This window comes from Eubalaena glacialis, chromosome 17 (genome assembly GCF_028564815.1).
Source record: "Eubalaena glacialis isolate mEubGla1 chromosome 17, mEubGla1.1.hap2.+ XY, whole genome shotgun sequence".
NCBI classification, from domain to species: Eukaryota; Metazoa; Chordata; class Mammalia; order Artiodactyla; family Balaenidae; genus Eubalaena; species Eubalaena glacialis.
In genome coordinates this window covers 6647801-6666606 of record NC_083732.1, presented here as the reverse complement: position 1 = coordinate 6666606, position 18806 = coordinate 6647801, and the positions used below count along the sequence as shown (strand labels likewise).

The 18806-nt window shown below is 45.4% G+C and overlaps 2 protein-coding genes across 8 annotated transcripts in view; one reads left to right on the top strand and one right to left on the bottom strand.

Moving 5' to 3' along the window:
- Positions 1–14713, top strand: part of NSMAF (neutral sphingomyelinase activation associated factor) — a 59242-nt gene extending 44529 nt beyond the window's left edge. For 3 of the 6 annotated variants that reach the window (XM_061172151.1, XM_061172154.1, XM_061172155.1), the window contains 15 exons: positions 704–755; positions 864–984; positions 1377–1508; positions 2235–2277; positions 2591–2754; positions 4205–4313; positions 6592–6650; positions 8872–8939; positions 9703–9770; positions 10164–10287; positions 11228–11311; positions 12171–12321; positions 12765–12867; positions 12995–13104; positions 14036–14713. In XM_061172151.1, coding sequence (XP_061028134.1) covers positions 704–755; positions 864–984; positions 1377–1508; positions 2235–2277; positions 2591–2754; positions 4205–4313; positions 6592–6650; positions 8872–8939; positions 9703–9770; positions 10164–10287; positions 11228–11311; positions 12171–12321; positions 12765–12867; positions 12995–13104; positions 14036–14130 — 1483 coding nt within the window. In that variant the 3' untranslated portion in view covers positions 14131–14713. Of the gene's footprint in view, positions 1–703; positions 756–863; positions 985–1376; positions 1509–2234; positions 2278–2590; positions 2755–4204; positions 4314–6591; positions 6651–8871; positions 8940–9702; positions 9771–10163; positions 10288–11227; positions 11312–12170; positions 12322–12764; positions 12868–12994; positions 13436–14035 lie in introns of those variants that run through there. The other 3 variants (XM_061172150.1, XM_061172153.1, XM_061172152.1) reach the window with 2 other exon arrangements.
- Positions 14714–15244: 531 nt separating this feature from the next.
- Positions 15245–18806, bottom strand: part of SDCBP (syndecan binding protein) — a 32229-nt gene continuing 28667 nt past the window's right edge. For both annotated transcript variants that reach the window (XM_061171811.1, XM_061171812.1), the window contains exons 8-9: positions 18014–18105; positions 15245–16361 (exon numbers count right to left, since the gene is read on the bottom strand). In XM_061171811.1, coding sequence (XP_061027794.1) covers positions 16307–16361; positions 18014–18105 — 147 coding nt within the window. In that variant the 3' untranslated portion in view covers positions 15245–16306. The remainder of the gene's footprint in view (positions 16362–18013; positions 18106–18806) is intronic.

Here is an 18806-nt window from a genome sequence, read left to right as displayed (position 1 = left end):
TTTTTTTTTTTAATTAATGTATCACATCCTAACATATGCCATAATTTATTTTAACTATTTTAACTATTTCTCTATGGTTGGACACCTAGGCTGTTTCCAACATTTCATTATTCTAAATAATCTTGCTATGAATTGAATATAATCCCTGTGAGTGTTTAAATAATTTTTTTTATTATAAAAGTAATCTTTTCTTACCCCAAAAAGTCAGAATATGAAGAAGAAAATAAATTTCATGTGGCACCTGACCACACTGAGATAACACTGATTGTTCATCTTTTGGTCTGTTTCTTTCCAGTCTTTTTCTAAGCTCTACACATGTCTGTTTATAATCCCTTTTCGAAATGAGCCCTTAAAATAACTGCTGATTTTTCATGTTTAAGCACCTGCCCCGAGTGGCCCTTCGATGAGGCCACGTATGGGGGAGGTCCCCGGCCTGGACTTGGGGACATCCCCCTGGGTCCATATCCCGACTCCTTGCTCACTCCCTATGTGGGCCCAGAGTTTTCTCTTCTGTGAATCCACAATATTCACATGAGGTTCTCTGGTGGGGTAGCGCATGTGAATATTGGGGATTATGAATTAATGAGAGAGATGATGTAATTTAGGTAAAGTGTAGAATAGCACCCAGGAGCCTAGAAAGTGCTGCTGTTGCTGTTTCCATACCCTAGATTTAAAATCAGTTGAATTTTTTTTTCATATTTAGTATTGCAGAAACTTGGAAGAACTGTTTGGATGGTGCAACTGATTTTAAAGAGGTAAGCAGTTACCAAGCCGATGATTCACTGGGCTTGTGGTTTGTAACTGCTTTAAAAAATGTTTGTTACTGTTCTTTTTTTTTTTTTTTCTTCCCCTGAAACTTTCAGCTGATTCCGGAATTCTATGGTGATGATGTCAGCTTTTTAGTCAATAGTCTGAAGCTGGATTTGGGAAAGAGACAAGGAGGGCAGATGGTTGATGACGTAGAACTCCCGCCTTGGGCACGGAGTGAGTACCACCTTGGAAGTACTGAATTATAGAAATTCTCTACTTAGTCGTGCAATTGCAGTATTATTATTTAGTTGCTTAGATTTTTCAAAATAACAGTATAATCCTCCATCTAAATGAGATGGTAAAGTCTTATTCCAAATTGTAAGTATTCTATGAGTCTATGATGTAAAACCATTATTATGCATTCGAGAGAGCTAAGTGTCGTAAAAATGGTTTTCGCCTCTCCGCCCACCCCCAAAATGTGTATTTTATATGATTGGGGGGAGACTCATTAAGAAATATGTCCCTCTTGCCTGTCCCAGAAGCTCTGTCTGCATATGGATAGATGAAAGGAATGGGAGAAAGTAAAGTGGCGACTTGGGGTGTTTTGATCGAGTCTAACCTGCTAGGTCCCGAGGACTTTCTCCGGAAGAGCAGAGACGCGCTGGAAAGCGATTACGTGTCAGAGCACCTTCACGAGTGGATCGATCTCGTGTTTGGCTACAAGCAGAAGGGGAGGGATGCTGTTGGAGCCCACAATGGTGTGTAACAGTCACTGAAACTCCATTTAGCGTTTGATGGAAACAAAAGCAACCCCCAGACTGAGCTCAGAGCAGCTTATTTCCTTAGCAGAAGCATCTTGTCTCAGCGGACGGTGCCTCCTGGCTCAGCGACCCCAGATTAGATACTGAATAAAAGGCGGGCGAGAAAGTGCTTTTGTCTAAAAACACCCGCTTCGCCATGGTCCCAAGAGGCCTTTTGCTAGAGTCTTCTAATTTCAGCATGTACTCTCCATCCCAGTCCATCATCTTTACTAAAGCTCGGTCAGAGTAGGATGGAACAGTGGCCTTGGTTCCCACGAAGGCCCCAGAGTGCCTTTGTGACTGAGCGGAGAGAAGCCCGCGGTAGCCCCCTCCTCTCCGGGGCCCGTTCTTCCTCCACCGGGCTTCTCGGCGCTGGCGACGGGATGGGTGCGGGCCTGCCCCTCACACGCCGCACGGGGTGCTTTGTGCTGTCCCGGGAGAGGCACGCTGACCGGGAGGTACTGAGGAAGCAGACCGTCTCACCGCCGGTTACATCGCTGCTCAGAACAGATAATAGTTCAGCTTGATGTTTACCCAAGCTGGATATTATTAGGCTGTTTCGCAAAGTGAAAATCAGTTTCTTTGAATAAACGTTTAAAGTTGTTGAGTTTTTAAAATAAACAGAGTGTATATTATAACAAAACAGTACATCTTTCAATAGTGTTTTACATCTCTTATTTTCAGTGTTTCATCCCGTGACCTACGAAGGAGGCGTCGACTTGAACAGGTATTTAATATGTCAGTAAGGAGTTTCTACTTGAGTACAAATGACCTCTTCGTCTAAATGATTAGTGCAGTTATTTGATGATATTAAGGTATGGAAATGTTACAGTGAATTACAGCTTGCTTTCACCACTATGTAAATTACTGAGCCTCAGAAATTAAAGATGTGTGTTACGGTCTAGACAGTCCCAGCACAGTAGTGTCTGTTGCTGTTTGAGGGTTAATCTCTCTCCTGTTGAATGCACAAATGATCAAGTGATACAGCTCAAGGAGCTTGCACCTGGAGGTCACCACATGGTTTGTATTCTGTCCTAAAGCATTGAGGATCCTGATGAGAAGGTAGCCATGCTCACCCAGATCCTGGAGTTCGGGCAGACACCAAAGCAGCTCTTTGTGACACCGCATCCTCGAAGGATCACCCCAAAGTTTAAAAGCTTGTTCCAGCCCTCCAGTTATAATGCTTCCACGGCAGATTCTCCAGGTAAATTTTGAAAAGAGAATAAACCATGTGAGCACCTTCTGTTTCTCTTTTCTGATTAAGACGTTTCTGAGGATTCTGGAGAGAAGACCAATCGTGAACCCTGGGCAGCTTAGAGAGGACCTGTTTTACTGTCTCACTGCATTTCTCCTGCAAACAAGCAAATCTTTTCTGTTTTTTTGTTTGTTGTTTTGTTGTTTTTTTGTTGTTTTGTTTAACTTTTGACCTTAAAGGAAATCAAATCACTTTTACTTTCTGGTAATTTAATGAGACTTGGCAGTATTTTTCATTGTTGTTATGTTCTTTCTTTTCTGAGGTTTGCCCAGCTGGTGTTTGGTTCTTAGCCATTCTTGTGTTCTTGTTGATCCGCCCTGGCCGTGACTGCTGTAGCCCTGCTCGTTCCTGCTCTTTCCCAGGAATGACTTCCAGCGTCCTGACTCTCCTCTTCCACCCCGGCACACACATCTTGAATTCGGGGTGCTCTGTTTTCTTCATTTGATTCTGTTTTCTTATTCAGTCATTTGACAGACATTTACAGAGTGTCTATGCCAGGTGCTAAAATGAACTTGACTCTGTTCTCACGTCTGGTATTTGGAAAGGGAGGAGAAGATGCTCCCTTCATCCAGTTGCCCACGTTTTACACTTCACATAAGACAGCCTCAGACCCCCAGGCTCCCAGGAGTCTGACACAGTACGGAACCTCGGGAGCAGAGTCGCTTGATTTCTCATGTTCTCCCGTCCTGCGCTCTGTCCCAGGAGCGTCCAGGCTTCTCGGGCCACACAGCGGGGCTCCTCACAGTCAGGCGGCCCAGGGCTGGCGGCAGCGCTTCTCTGGAGATAAAGCCCCACAGGTTAAGTCATGAAGACTGCAGATTATCTCGTGATGCCCTTAAACCCGTGCTCTGCTTAGTCACCAGGCCCATCCACGAGGATTATCTTAAAAGGGAAATTGTTCCAGCCTTTCTTAAAACAGAAGTGAAGGGACTGCTTAGCTAGTCCTGTCCAGGAGCGCGATAGTAACTGGTTTCATCTCTTCTTCCTCTGTCTGGAAACCAGAAGCAAACGGCAGTGTTCTTAGGGAGCTGTCAGGTTTTTACAAAGATTGCTGACAAGGAAATGGTTACTCAGTGTCATATTTCCTGAAGTTCCCAATTTAGGGGCGGAGTGAAAACTCTGCAAACGTTGATAAAAGTATACAAAGACCCGCAGTATTCAGAGATACATTTTAATCTTTCTCCAAATGATTGTTATTTTATTTCGATTATGCACCTCATTCTTCCCCTTGACTACCATGGAGCTATCTAACAAGTACCTTTCGAAGCAGTTCTGTTTCAGTGGGCGTTTTGCTTTCTTGGTTATTTGATTTTAATAGAAAATCTTGTATCTCTGATGCTTGTCATCTCCGATACTGGTTAGAAATTTAGCTGACTGACTGAGCCGCAATTTAACGTAGTCTCTCCAGGTGAAGAGTCTTTTGAAGACCTGACGGAAGAAAGCAGAACGCTGGCCTGGAGTAACATCACGCGACTGCAGCTCCACGAGCAGCACAAAATCCACAAAGAGTAAGAGCGTCTCGGCCGCGGCTGCGCACATGCCGGGGTCTTGGCCTGGGGGTCTTGATTGGTTTTTATCCCCCTAAACCGTCCATAGTAGTGATCAGCCACCAGGGGTCAGTGTGGCACGGGAAAGCTTGGCACAAAATGGATGTGTGTCATTTCTGCTGTCGGTCATTCTAGAGCACGGGATGGGGTCTGCAGACAGCAGGCAGCTGTGTGCCTCTCAGAGAAGTACACGGCCCCTCCAGTCCTTGCTGGTGGGAACCTTCGGGAGGAACAGGATATGTCTTACCCACGTGTTGCATTTACTGATATTGTCAGGGAAAATGTATCTTTTTTAAAACATGGTAACAAATGTGTGTGTATACACACACAGAGAGAACATTGCAAAGTTCATTGCAGCACTGTTTACAATAGCCGGGACATGGAAGCAACCTAAGTGTCCATCGACAGATGAATGGATAAAGAGGATGTGGCACATATATACAATGGAATATTACTCAGCCATAAAAAGAAACGAAATTGAGTTATTTGTAGTGAGGTGGATGGACCTAGACTCTGTCATACAGAGTGAAGTAAGTCAGAAAGAGAAAAACAAATACCGTATGCTAACACATACATATGGAATCTTAAAAAAAAAAAAAAAAAAGGTTCTGATGAACCTAGTTGCAGGGCAGGAATAAAGACACAGACGTAGAGAATGGACTTGAGGACATGGGGGTGGGAGGGCGAAGCTGGGGTGAAGTGAGAGTAGCATCAGTGTATATACACTACTGAATGTAAAATAGTTGGCTGGTGGGAAGCAGCCGCATAGCACAGGGAGATCAGCTTGGTGCTTTGTGATGACCTAGAGGGGTGGGATAGGGAGGGTGGGAGGGAGGCTCAAGAGGGAGGGGATATGGGGATATATGTATACGTATGGCTGATTCGCTTTGTTGTGCAACAGAAACTAACACAGTATTGTGAAGCAATTATACTCTAATAAAGATCTATTAAAAAAACAAACTAACAAACCTTTTCTTCCCCAAAATCAGGCTTGCTGTTGGCCCTAGGGGGGCCATGAGTGTCCCTGGTCCCCTGTCTGCAGGGACGGTGATGGACTTTGGTGGGAAGGCTGGGGAAGCACTGACCTCACTGACCCATCCTGTTCCAGAAAAGAAAACTCAGGGCCAGGGACGAGGCCCACTGTTCTGCTCCAGGGCCACCGACGTCCTGTCTGACGTTTGATATCACGTACACTTGGCCATGGGTGGAACGGAATGGGCCGGTCCCCTTCCGATCGATGGCTCCAAATCAGAGCACAGCCTCCTGCAAAGCAACCCATAGTCCCACCTTATTCGTTATAACAACAGCTTTCCTTTGTCACCTTCTCTAAACGGCACGTAGAAAGGGGCCTTGTCACCCGAGGCAGTGAAGACATGAGTGAACCTTTAAGAGGACGTGCCGGGACTGATACCTATCAGGGTCCTTGGCCTCCTTAATCATTAGAAATTGATAAGAGGCCAGACAGGAGATTCAGGCAAGGCTTTATTGGGGCTCCTGCTGCCGCGGCGGGGAGGGGAGTGAGAACAAACAGCAGGTTCCCTTGCTGGGCCCACGAGGCAGTGGCGAGCTGGGTCCCTCTTTGGGGTGAGGGTGGGGTGTGTCCAGGGGTCGGCCGGAGGGGGGGCTTAGGTGGCGTGCCCACCCCTTGGGTGGTGCTGAGTGCAGGGGGCACGGGCAGTGCCCTTCAGAAGCGGCAGTTGGGTGTTCTGGTCTTTGTGTGTCTTGCTGCCCATAATTTGCCCCAGCTGCGCACGCACGCAGTTATTTTCAGTCCCTTAGCGTTTCACGGTTTCTCTGTATCTGTTGCTGGAGGAGACGTTTGTCCGGGTGCAGGCACTGCGGCAAAGGGTCCCCGGTGCCAGCCTGTCTCAGGACCAGACAGTGACATCGTCATTGGCCAGATGCTAAGTCATGAAGCGAGTGCAGTGACTGCTCGGGGGCGGTCACCTAGCATTACTGGTTATCCAGGGGGCAGACGTGGGGCGGCCTTCGCGCAGGGCGGCCCGGGAGCTAAGGGTCGGGGGGTTTTCTGGCCACAGGCGTTGCCAGGACAGAATTAGGAGTTGCCGAGCCGTGACTTGCTAACGCCTGGTGGAAGGTGGGACAGGTCCAGCAGAACGAGTTGTGACGAAAACGATGACAGAAACTTGGGCTGAATTAAATTAAATCAAGGCCTTGAAGGAGACCGGTGTCCTAGCACGTGGTTGACGGTAATTTATGAAACCTTGTTTTCCAACAGGGCAGTCACTGGAATAGCAGTCTCTCGCAGTGGGTCGTCTGTCTTCACAACCTCACAAGGTAGGTTTTCCTACCTGAAAGGGGGGTTACCTGGAATCATGAATGTCCAAGTTTCCTGACTCGGTGCAGGACTGTACCTTCATGTGCCGCCTCCACGTAAAATAAATTTTGAGCAGTTAGTTCGTGGTGTATTGCGTAACATTCCACTGTGATTCGCCAAGAACAATAATGAAAAATGCCTCTCTGTTGCTGATAAGGTTTCCCAGAATTTGGGGCGGCAAGAGCGTGTGCTGGGACCTTTCCCACCCTGAGGGCCGAGCCGCCCACGGGGCGTCGCCGGCACAGGGCACACGTGCTGTCAGCTTTTCACGTTCGTCACTCGGTGTGTGCTTCTGGGTGTTGACTGGAGGATTTAGCTCGAAATCTAATTCACACATTGTTAATGTCTTCTACGTTTTATACGTTATCAAAATCACGCAGAAGCCCTGCAGTGGCTGGTTGATAGGACTTGTAACTATAGCTTGATGACACACTGGAACTTCACTGTTTTGATCCTACAAAAGGGCTAAGCGTCAAGCCTCTGCTGGCAGCCACAGTGCTGCCTTTGCTGGCCGTCTACACCGTAAGTCATTGTTTATCTCGTCCCCGTCCTGTTTGAAGCGTGCTGACAGGCGCGCTGGGGGCAGCGGAGATGAGAAGTGAGTAGCTTAGCTGCCCTGCTTGGGCTTTACGACACCTGGTTTGGACAGAGTTCGTACCTGGCTGTGAGCGGCTGGCTACGGGCGCTTTGGTCGTCATCATAGGAAATTCTTTTTCATCCATTAAGTTAAGGAAAGGTGCTGTCCAGCTACACAGCTCCGGGTAAATCAGAGTTAACTGCTCTCAGATTCTGGGATCGTGGCTTCACATCCATAGCGCCCTTCCTTTCTCTTTCAAATATGATCTCAGATTTCGTAAAACAAGAGTTTTCCACAAAGCACAGAAAATGATCCCACTGTGGACCAAAGTAGGTTCGCGTGCAGCGTACACATGGGGCCGCTTCAGGGTCCCCAAGACGATGATGCTGTGACATGAGGGAGCAGTCGCGCTTTGCCAGGGTTCCTGCCAGCGTTACCACCCGAGACGAGACCCTGACCTTTTAGCAAAGCCGGCATTCTTGGCTGGATTTGTCTGTCATGGTTTGTTAAATCCCTTAGTTCCCTGTACTGGTCTGACCTTGTAAACCGTGAGTTTTACGAGCATCAGGGCTTTAACCCTCTGAGGCTTATTAAGCCTAGCACTTCTTTGTGAACTTGCCAAATAAGGGGGCATGGGGGGGTTCTTTTCAGTCAAAAGCTTTTGGTTTTTTTTTCTGTTTGTTTCTTCACTGTTAATAACTCATGTTACTGATCTATATGCATTTTTATCTACACCTGCATTACTGACTTACGTACACCCTGATGATCACCCCATAGTACGGTTCTTCCTCAGAGGTGCAGTGTGTGTCCAGGCTTATGGGCGACCCCACGGGTGACCCCATCACCTGGGGGACCAGCTCTCAGCAGCCTCTGCCGTGATTACCTCTAGTACGAGAGGGAACCTCTGATTTTGAAAAAAGCAGCTTTACACACCAGGCTGGCTGACCGTTTTCTGTAGGACGCCCCAGTGCACGTCTGCGTGTTGGTGTTGGCAAAAATTAGGTGGAAATATTAGATTTTACTATACAGAAGACATTATTTAAAGCTCATCTGACCTTTTATTTATCATGCCGTATGTTTTCAAATTAGGAAATGTAATGTTACATATTGCAAATATGGGATGTTTGGAGCACATTGTAATTTGCAGTCTTGTCGTTTAAGAGGTTTACCTTGATGCACTTCTAAAAGCTTCTGTTAGGCAAGGAAATTAAGAGCTTGGACATTGTAATCCCTAGTTTATTATTATTTAGAAAGTTAGTGCTTCTCTTCTGTAAATGGTCATGCACCACAAGGATATCACACCATAATTGGGCTATGTGAAAAAGAAAAACTTACATTGCCCAAATCTTTTTTTCTTTAATATTAAAATTGCTCTTTTCTTCCTCTTTAGCTTCTGTCAGTAATTAGGCTTAATTCTGCCTTCAGCCATGGCTCTAAGCTGACCTCCTTGCTGTGGAGCCGCAGATCATAGAATTCCACAGACCGTAGCGTCCTCGTCGGGGACATGGCCCTCGGTCGCCTCGCCTGTTACCTCTGCGTGTGCTGGTCATCTGTAAGGGTCAGGAAATCTTTCTTATATGTTTGCTTTGTCATTATTAAATTAGATTCCACCTTGAAAATGTTTTCCAAAGAATCCAAGATGCTACAAAGAAGTATATCATTTTCAAATATGGTGAGTTCATTTTAATTTTACATCAGTGTTACGGTGGCATTTCATGTAGCAGTTTGTTTTATATACACGCATACATGACAGTTTGTTTCTTCCCAAACAATCCGGTTTATTTCTGTTCAGAACGCCTTAGATAGATTCCTTCTAAATTAAATTAGAAATTTGTTCAGGTTGCCTCTTTCTCACGTTATCGTGGTTTTATTTGTAACCGAAAAAGTAGAATTCTCCTTAGTAAATCTTGCCTTTTTTGGAACTGTCAGACTAAATGTCTATGTGCTGCTTACATAACTTAATGCATTTCTGAGTTGATAGGACCTAATACTAGAAAATCAGTTCTTCTGAAAAAATACATTTTATTGTTAATGTAAAGCATCCGAAAGATTTTGAAATTCCCTAAAGACTTTTGGAAGCTTTCCCTCCCCACCTGAGTCTGTAACCCAGAGGCGGTGTTTGGATTCTTGAGGACAGTCCCCACCTGCGCCCCTCACGGCTCACTCTGATGTAAGTAGGGGTCCCTCAGCCCAGGGCAGTGAGGACCGTCAGGCTAGGTCCTCATGCACTCGACACCCTTTGACTTTCCTACATTTGGGAAGAAACTAGGCATCTGGAATTAACCAGATGAAAAGAAACTTCATGAATATGAGGAAGGCCAACATAAACGGAATTTGAGCATTAATTTTGGGGGGAACTTGTAAGACAGTTTTATACCCCATTAAGGATTCACTAAGTTTTGTAAATTATTAATGTCGGATCATTTGTATTTCAGGCTTTATCATCGTGTTTACTTTTACCAGGAGATGCCACCGTCGTAAGCTCTTCGTGGGATAACAACGTGTATGTATCTGTGCGGGCCCCTTCGCGGTTCCACGCGCAGTGCAGCTCCCTGTGTGCACGTGAAGCAGGAGAGGGCGCATCTCCCGTTGTTTTCAAAAGGGACAGATGAGGACAGCTGGATTTGGATGTGATCATCTGAATCTATTAATTTCTCCAGTTGGACTCTATTTTTCTCTAAGTTTTTAAACTGAGGTGAAAACACAGATGAGCCAGACCTGGAAATTTCTAGTTTTAAATTCACATTTTGAGTATTTGGTAACAAGTAATTTGTAATTCCAGTGGGCCTTAATAAGTATAGAATTAAATGATCTAAAGTTTCTTGAAAATGTATTTAAGAGTCTTAACATTAAGCTGGAATGCTGTCTTAATAGTTCTCATTATCTTTTACGTTAGCTATTTTTATTCCATTGCATTTGGAAGACGCCAAGACACATTAATGGGACATGATGATGCTGTTAGTAAGATCTGTTGGCATGACAACAGGCTGTATTCTGCGTCGTGGGACTCTACTGTGAAGGTTTATATACAATTTCTAAATTAAAATGTTTGGATAATACAAATATTATAAGCCATTCAGCTCCCTGCTGTTGGCGTGTTCGGTCACTTTTTCACAAAGTGTGAGTGATATATAAGGATGTGGAAGGTTATTGCCTCTGTTTGTTTAGTGTGTGCACGTCTTAATATAAGAGGACGTCTTCCTCAGTTTGTCCTGTGTGTCCCACTGGGGGTTGGGTGGTGCATTAGACAGCGGACTTGGAGGGAAACGCACAGCAGCCCCTCTTACCTCACGCAGCTGCGGAACTAGCAGTTGATCAGTAAATATCAAGTTAAAGTGGAGAATCACTGAAAGGCAAGACACTGTATTTAAAGTCAGAACACAGAAACACATTCCTTCACCGTTATTGACGTAGGACCATACTTGGCCTTTTCTTTGGAATGCTGCACAACTTGATTGCATAAACCACAGCAGTATTCATCATCTTTGGTTTCCAATTTGCATTTATATAAACAGAAAGCAAGAACCTAAAACCATTAGAATTCCTTCAAGAGGTTTTCATCATTTCTGTGCCCCCGCCCCTGAGGGGGGCATTCTTGTAGGTAAGTTTTCTTGCCTACGCGTGATTTCAGTAAATTTTTTTGGTGACTTGCCTTTTTGAGTTTTCTCAAAACCTTAATAGACACAACACTTCCGCACTCTGATTTCTTTAGTTCACACATACTTAAGCCACAGCAGCAAATGCAAGAGATGGAAGCAGACACGGGTACAGCGGACTCTCGGGAAGCACGTGGTGGCGGGAATAAAAGCTCAGGCATGTGGCAGAGGGACCGGGCCTCACGACACTTCATTTTGTTGGCAGCTGGGGAGTTGGTCAGTCAGGAGAGTTTTTCCTGCACGTGTTAGAAATGCTTTTATAGTAAGTGTTTGCAACTACCTTCTGCAATGTGTCCCGTCCTAGGTGTGGTCCGGGGTTCCTGCAGAGATGCCAGGCTCCAGGAGACACCAGTTTGACCTGCTGGCTGAGCTGGAGCACGACGTCAGCGTGAGTACCGGCAACAGAGCTGCACGGGAGCCCAGCTGAACCGTCCGGGGTGGTGGAGGTTCTTGGCTTCACCTGTGTGTTTATGATCTTTTGCTTTGCTTATTTTGCTCATCGGAGGAGAGCACAGGCAAACTCTCAGCTCTTTTCTTGGAGCTGACTCTTTGGGCTTCCCAGTCTTCTTTTTTTCTCCAGTTTGCTGTTTCTTTGAGAATTAGCTACCGTCCAGCTAGACTTCCAAAAGACCAGTGTCTGAGCACGACGTTGAATACCTGGGTATCCTCACACTATCTGGGCAACTAGAGATGTTTTCTGACACCAAGGGTGGAAAGGGGGCCTCTGTCTAGGGTGAGGACACCGACCTGTCTGCATGGTGCGTGCAGTGGGCGCAGGACAAAGCTGGCACCGCGTCCTCTTCCCTCGCTCCGTCTCCACGAGGTCACGGCTGCATCTCCTGCCCTGGCCTGCGGTACTGCCTTTCCTCTGCGGGTGTGAACTGGAGCCTAATCTGCATGGTCAGCAGACTGACTGGGGTTGAGACCTATTATTTACTATGTAGTTCAAGAAGGGCGCGCGAGCATAACCCTGAGAGATCCCCGCCTCCCCCAGATGGTTGTGGAGCCGCTGTGCTTCGGGCAGCCTGGCACCCTGCTACCGCTTATTACTCACGGAGTTATCATTCTGAGACTGTCAATTTTAGGCTCTTTTTAAAACAGTGTTACATTTACCCCAGCAATACTTCATCGTATTCACTGGCATATGAAGAATTTCACTTTTAAATGAAGTATCACTCAGTCGGTGGTGTTGAAAGAATGGGCCGGGGAAACACAGCTGAATGAGTACCGTCTGTTTTCTTCTCTAGGTCGATACAATCAGTTTAAGCGCTGCAAGCACACTGCTGGTTTCAGGCACCAAAGAAGGCACAGTTACTATTTGGGACCTCACTGCAGCCACCATATTGCACCAGATTCCATGTCACTCAGGGACTGTATGTGATACTGCTTTCAGCCCAGGTAGTATTAGCCTTTTTAATACGGATAACACCAGGGGAACTGGAATTATTATTTTGAAACATATAATAAGAATATAAAAAGAAAAGCACTGTTTGCTGATAAAAGAGGTTTTGCCTATGGGTAAGGCTGCTTCGTGGTAAAATATGGTATATGTGGTATTTGTATCTGTTAGAAAAGCAGTATCAGGTACTGTTCTTAATTCCTCACCTCACTGGAGAAATTAATTTATAAGGTGTAAATGGATTCACACCAAAGGGTCATCAGCCCAGTGTCTTAAAAAGAGAAGCATCTCGGGGAGAGGCTAGTCATCATTGGTTCAATACAACAAGTAGCTGTAGCTCAAGCGAACATTTGGCCCCTGGATTCAGAAGTAAAATCTCAGATTAATCTAAACCACACTTCTGCAGCTGTAACCCGTATCCACGTTCCGCCTTGTGTTACAGACAGTCGCCACGTCCTCAGCGCAGGAGAAGACGGCTGTTTGAATGTCGTCGATGTGCAGACGGGAATGCTCATCTCTTCTATGACTTCGGACAAGCCCCAGAGGTGCACTTTCTCAAGTTACTCGTGGTGAAGACATTTATGGACAGGCTCACGATCACGGCGCAGGGCCTGCTTTGGCCCTTCCTTCATGACCAACGATGAAAGGATGATTTCTGGATCCTTCTTGCAGGTGCTTTCTCTGGGACGGAAATTCTGTTTTATCCGGGAGTCAGTCCGGTGAGCTGCTTGTCTGGGACCTCCTCGGGGGGAAGATCAGGGAGAGAATCCAGGGCCACACAGGTAAGCTGTCTGCCGCTGACCTGACTCCACCAAACCTGCTTTTCCCACCAGTGGACGTGCCCTTCTCAAGCAGAAAACTCCCCGTGTGTCCTCTGTGCCAGGGACGTTCCCCTCCAGATCCTGCCTGGCCAGGTCATCTGCATCTTTTGGGTTGAGAGACATTCGACTCCAGAATGGAAGTTTTAACTTGCACATGGAGAATTAAAAGCCAAGTAAAAGCTGTGTGTGCTTTTAATACATGCACATGGTAGAAAGAAACAATACAGAAGTAATGGAAACAGTACAAAAGTAATGAATTACAGTGGAAACGAAGGCTTCCTCCCCCAGACCCCCCTCCCGGCCTCCTCCTGGGAGGGCTCTGCAGCTGGGTTTCTGGAGATGTCTCATCACTGAAGGGTGCGCTGCTGCGTGCGTCCTCGTTGTGCCCGTTGGTTTCTCCCTCTGCTTACATTTGCACGTCTTCCTCTCCTCTCGAGCACTTGGAGGATTATGGTTAATTCTTGTAATGGCTATGGTTCTAAGTATCTACTGACTGCCCACCTTCACTCTCTTCCCTCTGTCACTGTTGTGTGTGGTTATTTCTTCGTAACATTATACATTAAAGTGACTTGTCTGTGCCTTTCTTCCCCAGCTCACAAGCTTTAAATAACACTTTGACTCCTGATAGAAATGGAAGTAAACCGGCAAACTCACACCAATTCCCTGCTTCTCTCATCTGCTGCCTGACTTTTGTCACAGGTGTATATAATATTTGTATTCTGTTCTGCAACTTCCAGTTGCTTTAGCTTTACCTTCAAATAGTTTCTTATTCCTCCCTAGTTCCCTGTACTGAGTAGTTATTCTGAGTTCCTGCAAAGATTGTATTACAGGACGAGACCATGTGGTTACCTCCTGGTCCGCTCACCCCCTAAGCACACATCTCTTCCCGCAGGTGCCGTGACATGTATGTGGATGAACGAACAGTGCAGCCGTGTCATCACGGGAGGGGAAGACAGACAGATTATGTTCTGGAAATTGCAGTGTTAAGTGCCTTTCCCTTGAATATTACTGAACTCTGTGTAATGCATTTTTAAACCAAACTTTTAAATGAACTGGTGAATGTGCAATTATAGTAATTAGAAGTCTTACCACATGAGAAATTTGTGGTTTTAAACTTTATAAATCATGGTGACTTCACTGAAAGCCATTAGTTGTCATCCTCTAAGGCTGATGAAGATGTGGCAGTACTGGGGAGAAGAACGTTAACATTTGTAAGGCAGGTGGTCATCCCAGGATGACGATGGTCAGAAGACAAGTTTGGGTGGCAAAGAGCGCAGCTAAGAGATACTAAACCAGCTGGGGAAACTTCCCAAAAGCACCGAACGATTTAAGGACTTTCCAAGAAAATGTGAGTATTCTCTGCTGCCCAGTCACTCTATCATATGTCTTCCTCATCGACACAGTTGCTGCCCATTGGGTTTTGGGATGTGTGTTTCCATGGAGTGGTTACTTTCTATAACCAACTGGCCCCAGATTCTAAGAACCTGGGGAAGGAGTAGCAGTTCTTGTAACAGTTTACTGTGTATGGGAGCGGTTCATTTCATTATAGCTATTAAATGCTCATCTTTTCTATGACATTAAAAATATTTTTCTGTAATGAAAGCAGTTTCCATTTTCTCATTTAAATGATTTATTAACAAAGTACTGGGTCCTTCGAGTACTGATCCTTCTAGAAAACCATACCGAGCATCGTGACCATCATCCTGTGCTTCTGGAACTGTCTTCAGACCGAAGTCCAGAGAACGAGGGAGAGTCAAACTGAGAAACGTGCCTTGCGTGGCTTTTCTGAATTTCACAGGAGGTAAGCTGTGAAGCAGCAGCACTGACGACCTCTGAACCACAGAAAGGATGCGATGTAAGATTTTTCTACACTGTTGAAAAACCCTGGTGTATCGTGAACGTTAATGTGACTCGGCCTGGGTGCCTCCAGGGAGTCAGCAGGCGCGGTGAGGCCCTGCTGCTCAGCCTCAGTGTGTCTGGGCTTCCCGGCCGGAAGCACTTCTCCCGACACTCAGGCCCCCGGGTGTCGGCCGCTCTGGGAGATGACTCTCTCCCACAGGCCTCATGTTTCCAGTGATGCAATAACAGACAGACTAAAATCTAACTTTATTTATACATTTTTAATTAAAATAGAATAGGCATAAACCAAAGAGAAGGAAAAGCAAATCAGGATGACGTGTCACTGTCATTCTGTTTGCAGGGAGGGATCAGGAAATGGAACAAATTAACAGGATAGCAGTCTAAGACGTCCCAAAGCAGCTAGGTTACGTGTAAGTGCCAAAACCAGGTATTATCCCACTTAATCTACACACGAAAAAGAAGTCAAAGTTTATCCTACTTAGTACAAGAATTTTTACATTAAATATATAATGATTCATTTCTCAGAAAGTGATACCAGTAACTTTTAGAGGAATAGTTTCCATTACACAAGGACTAGAAAATCTCAAATGCAACTAAGCAGCTGTATGTACCGTTACACTGCTCTGGCTAGCGTCCATCTCAATTTAACAGAGAACTGCATTTGGGGTTTTAGAAAGGCAGCAATAGTTTGGCTTTTATTCTAGATGCTTAACACTGTTTGTTAAGGCGACAGACAGTCCAAGCATATTAAGTAAAGGTAGTTAAAATGTAATGATAGTCAATACAGTCTCTTGCAGCCTACATACACTGTATAGTAATGCTTACACGGAATGAAACCAGTGTTACTTAATCGGTGTTTTATACAAACAGAACTGAAAGAAAAAAGTAATCATTCTAAATGTACTACAGTAACAGTAAAAATGCACATATACCATAGAACTAAAGTGATATGAACAGCACTACCTGATACCCAGGACTGCAGGTGACAGGCTCCAACAAAGCAGAGCCTGTATCAGTCATTCTAATGACACGGGCTGTAAAAGCATCTGGTTTCCAGTAAAGACACTAGTCTATGAAAGTAAGTCTTTCAACTGTAAAATCAGGATAAGGCTACAACTATCTTGAAGTCTGAACAAGATATCAGATCAAACAGTAAGATTCCCAGCCCTACTGTAAGACAGGAAGGTCCTCATGCAGCATATGCTTGCTGGCTCCTAGAAAGCGTCATGTGCATAATATAAAGGTAAGTTGCTGGAGACGTAAACGGGAGAACTTCAGTGAAGTTTCCACTGTGCCGTGACTTCTAAACCTCAGGAATGGTGTGATCCATCAAGCTTTTCATAATGCTTGGTGCCATCCTACAAGAGAATCACTTTTATTAAATACTGAGGTTTGGGTTTCCAGAAAACTCCAAACTCAGCACCGTTAGCATCAAGTGGGAACGCGGCAGAAGGTTTTTGTTTTTTTTTGTTTTTTTGTTTTTTTTTAATGCTATTCTTGTCTGCTTACATTCTTTTTATGTATGTATGTATGTATGGCTGTGTTGGGTCTTCGTTTCTGTGCGAGGGCTTTCTCTAGTTGTGGCGAGCGGGGGCCACTCTTCATCGCGGTGCGCGGGCCTCTCACTATCGCGGCCTCTCCTGTTGCGGAGCACAGGCTCCAGACGCGCAGGCTCAGTAATTGTGGCTCACGGGCCCAGTTGCTCCGCGGCATGTGGGATCCTCCCAGACCAGGGCTCGAACCCGCGTCCCCTGCACTGGCAGGCAGACCCTCAACCACTGCGCCACCAGGGAAGCCCGGTTTTTTTTTTTAATGAGTTCAGATCTAAGGGTCTCAGGTAATCTAGTTGTTTGCAAAATACCCAGTGTGAAAAGCTATCTGCATCCTGGCTAGTAAAGTTAGATAAGATACAGAAAAGTCCTTGTATCTTTGTATATTAAGGCTGGATGGTTAAAAAGAAAGACAGAAAATGACAATGCCACTATTGTTGGCGGGAAGTGGGCGGGAGCTATTACTGGTTTAAGAAAAGTGAGCTCTTGCAGGATCAGTCCTGACAGCTCTCCCCGCCAAGACCCCAAGAGCGGCTAGCTGCATTCTACCCAGAAGCTGAAACAAACTTCATTACAGGGGGTATGTTTTTAATATTTTAAATTCTATTTCCACATGCAAGGTAGATTCTGAAAGAAGAATTCTACGCTGGCTTAGCCAAGCCAGCGTGTAAAAAGCTGCTGGGCAGACAGCCCTGGCCGCCCCCTTTCTGTTCTCCCTCCTCAGCTGTCCAGTCCCCATTCCTGAGGACGGACAGCACACCCCACACGCTTTGCCACCTCCTGAGATGCTCCCGGGAATCAAGACTGTTCCCCCAGGGCTGCCCTGGTGGCGCAGGGGTTAAGAATCCACCTGCCAGTGCAGGGACACGGGTTTGAGCCCTGGTCCGGGAAGATCCCACATGCCACCGAGCAACTAAGGCCGTGCGCCACAACTACTGAGCCCGCGAGCCACAACTACTGAAGCCCGCACCTAGGGCCCGTGCTCTGCAATGAAGCGTAGCCCCCGCTCGCCGCAACTAGAGAAAGCCCGCGTGCAGCAACGAAGACCCAATGCAGCCAAAAAAAAAAAAGAGAGAGACTGTTCCTCCAACACCCCACATGCAAGAATTCTTCGTGAACCACAGGTAGGTGTCTACTGAGTGGAGGAGCTGCAGGCATACCACAACTACGGTTTCACTGAAAACTGAGGTGAGAGCCTGCCCACCTCTGCTGTGTACCTTTTTCTACTAGGAAACATCAAAACTGAGAAAGTGGATTTTATTCCATACTTGGGAATTTGTGAGGGGTCATCCTTACCAACCAACTCCTCTGATTTAAATAATTTACTTCAAATTTCTAGATAATGCCAATGTCATCTATTAGGTAAAAAAAAAACCCAAAGGTTTGACAATTACAAGAAGCACAGTGCTTCTATGAAGTCACACGAACACAGCATCAGGTTGAAGAATTTGTCTACTTACCGTTTAATAATATGTTCAAATATAAAAGCAGGCATGATTGTAATAGTAACTACGTTCCCAGCTGTTGACAGTATGTCTGCGATTTGAGAGTCCTGTTGAAAACACACAATGAAAATTAATTCTACTGAGGCTTTAATTAAATACATATAAAACTAAGTTATTCTTGGTAAAAAAAAAATATATATGTCCTTTCAGGTTTTGCTAATTAATGTCTCTAAAATCCTGACCCTTGGTATTTATAGTTTTTCTAGTTTCTCTACCAAGTTTTAATTCAACAGAATCACAATTTCATCAGTGGTAACAAAACTGTTAAGTAAACTGAGTTGAAAATATTAGCCAACAAATCATTCTTTTCGTTACTTACGATTAAATCATTGTCCCCATATACAACATTACCACAGCCCCTCGGCTAACTGTGTATTCTTAACCCAGGTTAATGAAACGAGCAGGTCTTAATGAAAACCTTTAGACCTCAAAATAGTTCTATTTAGGAATATGTGGAGGGAATAAACCATAAGAATGAAGTACTAATCTGAACATAAACTATCACGCATTTCCTACAACTCCTGGATTGAAAGAAGCAATCATTCATCCAGAGTGTCCTCAAAATCTTCAATGCTCAGGTCTCCACAGTTCTAATCGAGGGACTTCAGAGATCTAGCCTAGCCCCCCCGCTACAGAAGCCACAATTCCAGGTGGGAGCCCCAGCCTGAGAGCACAGCCAGAGCCCAGGACCCCACTGAATTTCTACATTTTGGTCAATAACAGCACCAGTGAAACAGACAAATGAAAA